This window comes from Lepidothrix coronata, unplaced genomic scaffold (assembly GCF_001604755.1).
Source record: "Lepidothrix coronata isolate B3197 unplaced genomic scaffold, Lepidothrix_coronata-1.0 Scaffold27, whole genome shotgun sequence".
Lineage (NCBI taxonomy): Eukaryota > Metazoa > Chordata > Aves > Passeriformes > Pipridae > Lepidothrix > Lepidothrix coronata.
The window spans coordinates 2,152,309-2,163,163 of record NW_016690207.1 but is presented as its reverse complement, the minus strand read 5'-3'; the positions used below and the strand labels follow the sequence as shown (position 1 = coordinate 2,163,163).

Below are 10,855 nucleotides of genomic sequence, written 5' to 3'. Positions count from 1 at the left end.
CGATTGAAAAATAAAATAAAAATAATAATTAAATAATTAAAAAAAAAAAAAAAAAAAAAAAAACCAGAACAAAACCCAACCCAACCCCCTTTACAGTAATGACCCTGCCTCAGGATTAGCTACAGTAAGTCCTCAGCCTAGTGCAGGGAGCAGCATGCTGTGCTCGGGCTCCCCAGGGGGAAGGACATGCACACGGGGGGGTTTAGAGGGAAATATTCGGGATTCCTGCCCTGAATCCTCCTGTCCTGGCACAGCACCGGCCCGGGCACGTCACCCACCCCCAGCTGAAATGCTACAGAACACAGTGGCACGGTTGAAGTGACGGCTGCCCAGCTCTCCTGCTCCTCCTTCTCACCCCTTTCAAAGCAATTTCACGCTCAAAGGCGGCTTTGCAGCTCGTCCAGCTCTTGGTTTTCCCCCAGGGATGGGTTTTCCTGGGTCCAGCCTGGGGGTGCAGCATTCCCTCGAGAAAGGCACTAGACATTTGGGTTGGTTTTCTTTTTTAAAGGAGCGTCAGGAAGTTGATTTTTTTTAAGGATAAAGAGCAAGGAGGTGAAGGGAAAGAAGAGCAATCAATCTTGGGCTGAAAAAAAACCCCCAGGAATAATGCACTGTGCAGTGCCTGGACTGAGCTGGCAGAGCACAGCCACAAGGCATGGCTGCACTCCGTGGAATCAGCAAATCCTTACATGTCTAAGGAAGAAAAGCCAAGACTTAAAAGTTTCCTAAATCAGCTTGAGACACAAAACAGTGCACAGAAAGGACACATGCAGAAAAATCAGTGATACATGCCACAAAGATTGCCCTCTCTAATCTCTAACACCCAGAACAACACCCAGAGGAAGGTCTCTCTTGGCACATAAACCCCAAAGACAGGCCTGGAGCAGCTCTGCCAGGCAGGAGTTAATGGAACATTAACAACCAGCCTGCCATGAAGGGACAGGGCATCACTAGTCTGAGCACACACACTGTGCAAGACAAGAGTTAAGGCTTTGGAGCTGGCTGGACTGGGCTCTGGCACAGCCTGGGCAGTGGCAAGAGTCACATGTCCCCCTTGGACACACTGGCACTGAGTTCACACAGCAGGGCAGACACAAAGTGGCTCCAAACCCACAGGAGCTGGGTGGCAGCACTGGGGGGAGCGTGAGAAGGAGGGAAAGCAAACACAGCACTCCCTCACAGAAGGGTTTCCCTGGATCTCCAGGACAGACAAGGAACTGTCAGGCTGCTCAGGCTCCCCAGCGTGACACAACAGCAGCACCAGCACTGGAACTGCTCCTCCAGCAGCTCCCACAGCCACACTGGCAGAGGAAGTGGGCACAGGAGGAAGCTCCTCGAGTGCAAGAGGCACTGACACAACTCAGCAGCTTCCCCGGGGCCCCAGCTCGGGGCTGTGCCTGACCCCTCTGTGCCCTGCACAGCCCTGTGCCCACGACATCAACTTCCCCAGGCTGCTGCACTGGCAACTCCCAGCCCTGGCCCCGAAATAGCAAGTGCTGGTGGCCTCCAAGTGCTGCAGGAGATCCCCTTACGGTTTCTGAGAATGTTCTCTTCACTACAAGAAAGGAGGGGAGTAAAGAGAGACAGTTCAAACTGCCTGGAACCCACTGCATCGATTCACAAAGCTGCAGGTCCACGGAGAAACCTCCACTTTAATAAAAAAAAAACATTTTATGCTCAATTCCCTCTGCAAACACTTGTTAACTCCTCTCTGCCAACTGCAGCCGTTTGGCTGAGATCTGGGCCCAGCCTCTGGATTCTTCAAAAGGCCAAACTGCATCCAAGTGCCAGAATCACTCCAGCAATATTCCAAGTTGCAGCCCTTTGCCTACTGACCACTGCTGACCTGGGAGAGATGCAAATAATGCTGGACACGCTCCAAAGGCCAAGGGCCTCTCTGTGTGCACAGTCTGTCAGCTGGGATCTGTGTGAGCCTCCTTGACTTAAAGCCTCTCCAGAGGAACCATCCACTCCTCCTGCATGAACAGAGTTAAGTAGCTGAGTCTGCAGGTCAGGTTTTTCCAATGTAACAGCTGAGTTCTGACCTTTAAAGCCACGTGATCATTTTACAAACACAGAATTTGCCCAGGTCTGTTTGAACACGAGATCTGGCAATACCTTGAGAGCAATGGGAATGGAAAGAAGAGCCCCCCCGTGTCGTTTTTTGGACAGCCATGCAGGAGGAACTGCTGCAATTTCTTTTACTGCAAAGCAGGTGAGATACCCAACAAACACATCAGCTGCATCTACCAATTCCACAACACACCCTGGCACGAAGATGGCTCCTGCAAAAGCTCTCTGAAGGAGGTGATGGAATGTGAGTGAAGGCCACTAAGTCTGCAACAGCCACCATGCAATTAAGATAAATAAAACATCATATTCACCAGGTGCAACATTCCTAGGAAAGAGTGTCTGGTGACAGCTGCTCGAGCCCAGCAGGGCCACAGTCAAGTTTGAGCACTGAAGCACAAAATGCTCAAGGCTAAAAAAAAAGGAGGAGAAGCAGCAGCCAGTTCTTTGCTCTCCCTCAAAGTCTTCCCATCCCTCCAAAACACGCCAAACTCCTGGCACTTCCAGCTGCCTGGAATCTGGTGCTGCCAGTGCTGCAAGAGGGCACACACAGGAGGGAAATCCAACTCCCAGCACTGCCAGGATCAAAACCCCTGACAGGAGCTGCTCCTGCTATCTCCACACAGCAAGGGAGGGCTGGAATCAAAAGCAGTAACTGCTGTTAGTACAGGCAAGAGGGACACGCCGTGGCAAAGAGGAAGCAATCAAACGATTCTTCCAAGGTCTCCTATTTATTCCCAGCAGAAAGTGACCTCCCAGCTGCTCTAAAAAGCCTGAGCCAGACACACAGCAGCGAACAGATCCAAACCTAGTACCATGAACCACAGGACACACCACACCGACCTCGAGACTCTTTGTTTCTCTGAGCATTCACTTAAAATTCACAGCACAAAACACTCCCCCAACAGCCTCCAGGGCATGGGCTCGGGGGTCCCTTGTCACGACACTTTTCTCCACCAACACCCTGGAAATAAATCTGTTCTCCCAGACAAGAGGTAGGGGTAAAGGACTCCAAGACATTACACTGTATAAAACACCACTCTGCTCCATTTCATTCCTCTGCTTTGAAATCTGGAACCACAAAAACCTGACAACTGATTCTCTTTGAGAGGCAGGACTGACCTCAGCACGAAGTCTCTAAAGGAACCCCCTTCCCCTTTGGTGCACAGCTGGGCCACAGCTGCCCAGGCAGTTGGTCCACAGAAGTTGTAGGTGTGGAGGTGTCCTGTGCTATGTGGCCACGTGAGCAGGGGAGGAAATGGAGACGAACTCCCGGAGAATATTCTTGGCCATCTCAATATTGTTATGTGCAATGACCAGGGCTTTCTGAATGTCCTGATATGAGTAGCCTTGGCTCATGAGGTTCTCGATCTCGCTGGAGAGCTGCAGGGATGAGCTGGCCCCACTGCTGGCTCCTCCTGCTTGGCAGCTCCCGGCTTTCCGCTCGGAATTTATCCGCCGGGGCAGCGGCTTTGGCGGCCTCTCCGGAACTTGGGAGCCGTCTGAAAAACCTGGAAGGAGAAATGAAGGCAGCACTTGAAACAAGGACATGTAATTTTGGCCTGGAACAAAGAGGGAATGACATTAGGCTGATAAATGGGCACTTCAAAAAACCTGTCGCTGAGCTCTGGCGCTTTCTCCAACCAGCTCAGCCTTCCTTCCAACCAGTTCATGGAATCCCAGAATACGCTGAGCTGGAAGGGACCCACAAGGATCATCGAGTCCAATCCTTAGCCCTTCACAGGACCATCCCCAGGAGTCACACCATGTGTCTGAGAGTATCCATTTCCAGTGCCCAACCAGCTCATCCTTCCTTCCAATCAGCTCAGCTTCCCCTCTTGTGTGCAAAACCTGCTACGTGGAGATGTTTTTGATCAGCAAAATATCAGGCTCATTTATTTAGATAAGACCACATAAATAGAAAAAAATGTCATGGGTTCAATGTGGGTGAGCAGAGCTCAGATATCAGCCTTAGAATAAGCAGCAGAGATTTGCTGGGAAAAAAAGTGACAGAATATGCAACTCTTTATCCAACATCCCATTTCCTTCTGGAATGAGACAGAACCCCCCCAGCTGGGCTGATCTCTCCTCTCAGACCTGCTGTGCACGCTGCAGAGTGCCAAGGGAGGGTGTGCACAAAGCCAGCTCTATCAGTCACAGCTCAGCCACCACAAATGCTCCAGTGACTGAATTATGCTCTCTGAAGGGTCAGCAGCTGAATGTTCTCCTGTTCCCCTGCTGGAGCTCACCCTGCCCAACGGCTGCAGCCAGGGCAGATCAATAAGCTCAGCCTGTTCTGCCTTTCCCTTAGTCATTCAGATGAGGCAGTGCCCAGCAGCCACATCATGCCCTTCTGGGAAGAGAAAAGAAGAGCCAATAAACCAAACGAGTCACCAAACTCTCCAAGGCAAAAATCACGTTGCTTAATGTGTTAATGTGGTAATTTTGGCGTTCTGACCTCCTGTATCGCTGCAGAAAGCATTTATTGCCAATCACAGGAAGCTTTTCTGCGTGGATATCTGACATCACCTTAGAGAAAGTCTTATTTCTCTTCTGGAAAAACTCCTCAGGGCATTCTCTGGAGTTTTCCAGCAGCACAACAGACAAGTCCCAGCAATCCCTTTTTAAGAGTGGGCACTGTAGCCCTGCTCAGAGAGGCACCATTGTGGGGCTTTTCTGAAAAAACTTGCACCAAAAGCACTAAGATAGAGAAGGCTCTTCAGGAAACAAATTCCCTGAGCCTTCCTCACTAACCACAAGGCAGTTCAGCTCACTAATGTTCACAGGACAAGCTTCTCACACATAAAAAGCCTTTTGTACATGTAAGAAAAAGGTCTGCCCACTCCTCTCCCCTGAAGTGCCTTTTGAGAAATAGCTGTTTCAGCTTGAACTGGATCAAATTTCAGAGACCACAGGTCAATCTGAAAGGACAACTACCAAGACAGCTTTTTTGGTAAATGATTAATAAACCAAACTGCAGGGCACAAGGCACGAGAACATAAATCTGCCAAGATGTATCCCACACTGCTCAGGCTTGCTTGCACAGTGCCTGTGCTTCCCACAGCAGCAACAATCAGCATTCCCACATTTTCCATTAGCAGAGCTCCTAACACCAAGGCAGGACAACAGCACTGTTATTTCAGGGTTGTCAAAACAAAGAAGTGTCAGTGATTAAGCTCAGTACTTCATCTGGGAGGGGGATGTGACTCCCTCTCTGTCCCTCCTCATCCCTTTCAGCCACGTTCTCCAGACACAGTGCCAGGCTCAAAAAGGGAGGCAGGGAGGAGTGGCAAAAGGCTAATGAACTTCTCTGCACTAGGAAACTCTCCTCTGCTGAAGGACAGAGGCTCAGGGAAGGAGAATGATGAAGCAAATGAACAGAAGTCTCACTGGGGTAGGTGGTTCTGGGTACAGGAGGCTCTGCCTCCAGAAGGAACAAGAAAATCATTCCTCTTCCTTGGCAAATCCCCAGCATGTTCAAACATGCTGAAAGCCCCCCAACAGGAAGTTTTTCAGAGCTTCCTTAAGAGTTGCTGGGCAGTTGTAGGGAATAAGTCATGCATTATTCAGAAAAGCTCCTGGAGAAATGAGGCTTTAGTTTTTTCCCCTCTGAGAATGTGCCTTGCAGCCAGAAGGACACGATGTCCCCTACTCCCGGGGGACAAAAAGCTGACCTTGCTGAGCCACTGGGTCCCTGCTCAGAGGAACTGAGAGCATCAGACAGAACACTTGTGCCATCTGCAGGCACTGAGGCACAGGCTGTGCAGGGCCAGCACTGGCATCTTCCACCTGGAACAGGGATAGAGTCACACAACGGTTTGGGTTGGAAGGGATCTTAAAGCTCATCTCGTTCCATAGGCAGGGACACCTTCCACTTGCTCCAAGCCCTGTCCAGTGTGGCTTTGGACACTTCCAGGGTTGGTTGCCTTGGTACACCCTGGTACAAAAGCACAGTGGCCTAAGGAATATTCCTTAAGCTCAGGAAAGGTTTTTCTAATTGTGATTTCAAAGTGATTTTCTAGCTCAGTGATTAAATGACCAAGGCAGTGTATTCCAAGCTGTAAATCAAACCAAACACCCAAGAGTGAGTGTGATTCTGCCTTGTAAACCTGATTTTACAGCTTACACCCAAAACCTCGAGCGAGTGACACGAGTTTCAAACACGCAGAGAAAGCCAGAGGTGCCCTCTAACCTGTCCCAGGGTCGTTTTCCAAGGACATTCGGCTGAAGGCAGGAGTGGCATTGGAGATATCGGACAGTGTGCGACGAGCAATGGCAACTGGGAGTGGTGGCTTGGGGATGTCATAACCATCCTCTTCATTTTCTGACTCTTCAGGGCCGTTGCTGGCAGTGGCTGCTGCCAGATCCCCTTCATCTGGAACGGGAGGCACATCCTGAGCTCTGGGACTCGGAGTCTCCCAAGCAGACTCTGTTCCCCCACACCCCCCAAAACCACTGACAGGACACAGAACTCAAGGTTTTGCTGCTAAAACCACACCTTCAATGGAAGCTCTTTCCAGAAGGGAGCATTAGGTTAAAAATACTTGATAGATGCAGTACAGAGACCCAGATATTTCCACAGCTATTTTAACAACAAAAGCAAATGTTACTCTGTTCAGCTGAAAACGCTGTTCCAACTGGGATCAATCCATTGTGCCCCAGTTTCTCAGTTGTTTGTTAGCACACCCACTCACCAGAAGTGTTGACAGGCTCGAAAGCAGAGGATGCTGCTTGGGAGTGAATGTTGTACATTGCTTCATACATGGAACCCTCTGGCTGCTGCTCACAGTCCAAAACTCTGAGGGAGAGAACACGTTGCCCTTGGCACCAGAGACAGTGGCCACCACCTCCACCTCGTCTCTGTGACTGACATTCTGCACAGATTTTGTTTCAAAGTGAAATCACCCCTCTTCTGTGACATATTTGTTCCAGAAAAATGCTCTAATAACGTCTATTGCAGTGCAGCATCTCAGCTCAAAATAGATCAACTGATACCACCAAAACACTGCATTTTGAGTTTTGAATTTCAGTTGTTTCTGCCCTCAAGAGGTTATTAGCAGGGAGAGGGGGAAGGGGTTATCCGACTCCTTTAATGCTGTGCAAGGACTCTGCAAAAAATTCCTTTACGGCTATTTTAGCCTAGATCTGGTGAACATCACTGGGGGAATTCAGAGAACCAAGCAAGCAAAATCCCCACCCTGCTGCCCAAACGTGCTGTCCCGGAGCTGTGACAGACACACAGAACCTCACCGTAAACTCTGAGTCACTTCCAAAGGCATTTTGATCTCTGGTTTTTGTACAGCAGGACCTGGAGGCACCACAGGGAGAGAGGATGGTGACATGTATTCAGTGTCCTCATCGCTCTCAGACTGCTCCCCAGGAGGCAGTTTTGGTACAGGCAGTGGTCTGGAGGCAGAAGAAACAACATATAAACATCAGAAGAACATTTACAATATAACATTTAGATATTCATACATCTAAATACTGTCAAAGTGCCCTTTAAAATCCACAGTGCAGTCATGTTACAGCAATTCTGTCTAAAGCAATGAAGTGGTTTTCAGGACTTCAAGGTCACACTGGCACCAGGTCACTGTGCAGAAGGAGGTGACAGTATCATATAAATTCACATCACCCACTTCACATGAAGACCAACTCAAAACTGGATTCATGGAAGAGCTGATGGCAACTGGAGCCTGTTTCCTACTGCCACAGCCAAGGGGAACTAGCACCACTCCCCACAGTTCTCTGGGATCTGCTTTCATCTGCTTTCCCCAGACTGTGTGTTTTGAGTCTGTCAGGAATGAAATGAAGGCTGACAGAGTTGTGTCAAATTCTGCCCCTGGCACCAGCACCACTCTGTAAATTATAAAAGAAAACAAGAGACCTGACAGCTAAGGAGTAGATGGCATTGGCAGACGAGGAGGGTTTAATTTTGGGGTGTTCACACTCTGAGGTTGCTGCTGGACCACTGTTGGAGCTCTGAAAGAAAAGAATTCCAAAGAGGAATCAGAAACACCACAAATACCAGTGCAGCTGCAAAGCCAGTCATTCAGCAAATCCCCTGAGGGAATGAAGCATCTTCACTTATTCCAAAGCATTTACTTAGAAATCCAGGACTTCTGTGACAGTTTTCTCTCAGTGAGGACACAAGCAGGGACTTTCCTGCAGGAGGAACTTCCTATCTTTTGAGATTCCAATGGCCTTGGTAAATTCAGCTGAAATAGGCCAAAAATGGGGGACAAGAGGAAAAGGATGTAGACAAGCACATACACAGGCAGACAGGGTGGCAACTGTGCAAGTGTCATTTTCCTAGACAATCTGGCTAAAAACGTCCTTGCTTTCTATTTTAGAGAGCTGGAGATATTAAAAGGAAAAATTAAGGAAATGGAATCGAGGAAAGCAAAACTGCCTGCAATTTTTTTTTGAGAACAATAGAGACTCCTCAGCTCCACTGGTAACAGTGCCCAGTGCATTAACAGATCCAAACTAAACTCAGATTTTACTGTGTTCAATCCATCACAGCTATTTTGTGCAGGCTTTTCAGGGCTCAAAAACCAGCAGAGTAAATCAGGCTTTTTCAGCACACCAGCTCCCAATGGAGAGCATTCTCAGCCTTCCAAAACTGAAAGGGGAACAGTGATCATGCATCTGAAACTGGCACTTCAGCCTTGCCCCCAAGAGGCACGAAAGCACTTCCCTAAGAAGTCCCCCCATGCCTGGCATCCACCAGTCCCTTCCCATCTCTCCCCTGGCACAGGATCACACCGTTCAGCGTGAGCAGAGGGCACCTTGGAAGGCTGATTTTCTCACAGATCACCCCCAGCTCCGCCAGGTCTACTCACCCCTGGGTTGTCCAGGCTGAGGGTGCTCCCGAGCCGGTGGCTGTCAGCCCTGGAGTCCATCTGGGAGGGCAGGGAGAAGGGAAGCGAGTGCCTGTTGGACAGTTCTCTGCCAGCCCAGGGGTCCCCAGGGCTCACGGCCACAGGGGGGGCTTTGGGGATGGGTCTGGACGGCCACAGGTCCCCCTGACGGTTGGAGGGCACCGGGGGGGGTTTGTCCCCCGGGGTGCAGGGCAGGGGTCTCCTCTGAGGGCGCCCCTCGTTCCCCATGGAATGCGGCCGGTCCGGAGGCGGCGGCGGGGGGAGGTCTCGGAGCGTGGGGGGGATCGGCAGAGGTTTGTCCTTGTGGAGAGCACCAGGGGCGGCCTGCAGGGCACAAAAATGCAAGATATTGCTTAACACAGGTAGGCCCAGCCATAAAAGATAAACGGGAGGGAGAGTTTTGGTTTGGGGTTTTTTTTATCTGTTTTTACAAGGAGTTATCTCAGGGGATGTGGAGATATGTCCACACCTTCTCCACAGGCTCGAAGAGATAACACAGCAACTACGTGCACTACACCCCAAACACCCCAGATTCTTTCTCTTGGAGGAGAACAAGAGCTCACAGCAGCATTAGATGGGATTCCAAACAAAGCCTACCAAATCATTAAAAAAGCGATTCAGTTGTGGGTTATTTATACAAGTTAACAGCCAGCAGTCAGCAATGAATATTCTTAAAAATAGATCTTTTCTTCTGCCTGGACTTTCATAATTTCATTACTTCATCCAAACCAGATGAAGAACTGCTGCTGTATCTCAACAAGCAACAAACAAATGCCACCAAGATCATCCTACTGCCTCCTGCTGATCAAGCACAAAGCCAGTTCACTCCTCCCAGCCACACACACTTAATTCTTTAGTTTTTTTATCTGAATAAAATGCTCGATGGAAAAAAATCGTGAAGAAAAGTTCTTTATGCTGTTCTCCCTGAAAAATCAGAGCTGAAAGGGCAAAAGGTGTGTTTGACCTTGGAAGTGGTGCCAGGGCTGGAAGCCCCGGGGGGGTTGGACACTCGCTGCTGCAGGAGATCCAGTCGTGGTGGCACGGGAGGAAGGGCAGCCTGTGGAGCCACGGAGAAGGGAGAGGGAGGACGCTCCACCTGGGACAGGGAAAAATGGGAAAATCAACAGATGACTCGATGCAGCAGAGCTCCTTTCCTCTAGAGAGGCTTTAAATCTCTGTGACTCAGACTGGCTGCAATATTGATGACAAATCACTCTGTGATAAACAATTATACCGCTGGTAATGAAGGCAGTGTCACAGGACAGGCAGCAAGCCCTGAAAACACACACTTAGCAACACAAGCCAAGCTGTTTGGTTGGAGTAACAAATCTGCCTGAGCAGGAACAAGCTGCTTTTGGACACCAGAGGGCACGAGTTGCTGCAAAACCTGCTGTCACTGTGCAAACTGCCTCGATTACAGTGTCAGGGCTGGTGCAGCAATAACCCCATTTTTGTCCCTAGAAAGGTGTTTTTCCACCCAACAAATCCAAACAGTGCCTCTTCTTCTCTTTATTTTCTCTTTTTACAAGCAAAGCTTGTGCTTTCTAACTTTGAAAAGCTTTACACAGGTTTGGACTCACTAATGCCAACAGAGTACCATCCTACTCCACACCCTGACAGGATGTCTCACCAAGCAAAGTGCTTTGCTTCCCCAAGATATGTATAAATAAACTACCCCCAGGAATACTGTTTAGTACATTACTTCACAGAGTGGAAGATAAAGACAAATAAGACTACAGGTAAACCAGAGCAAAATATTCTTTCTGACCAGAAAAGGTAGCTTATTTTAGTTAATTCAACTATTAAAAATTAGCCAAATTCAAACCCACTTCCCTATGCAGTAAAACAGTGCAAGAGCAGCGATGAGATTTTAGGAAAAAGCCACACAGGGATCCCTAAAAAAT

At 49.1% G+C, this 10,855-nt stretch overlaps 1 protein-coding gene across 1 annotated transcript in view; it reads right to left on the bottom strand.

Moving 5' to 3' along the window:
• The window catches only part of CBL (Cbl proto-oncogene), a 33,199-nt gene continuing 22,344 nt past the window's right edge, over positions 1-10,855 (bottom strand). Inside the window, exons 10-16 of the mRNA XM_017809532.1 lie at positions 9,916-10,047; positions 8,913-9,275; positions 7,955-8,049; positions 7,321-7,476; positions 6,765-6,868; positions 6,263-6,445; positions 1-3,581 (exon numbers count right to left, since the gene is read on the bottom strand). Coding sequence (XP_017665021.1) covers positions 3,301-3,581; positions 6,263-6,445; positions 6,765-6,868; positions 7,321-7,476; positions 7,955-8,049; positions 8,913-9,275; positions 9,916-10,047 — 1,314 coding nt within the window. The 3' untranslated portion in view covers positions 1-3,300. The remainder of the gene's footprint in view (positions 3,582-6,262; positions 6,446-6,764; positions 6,869-7,320; positions 7,477-7,954; positions 8,050-8,912; positions 9,276-9,915; positions 10,048-10,855) is intronic.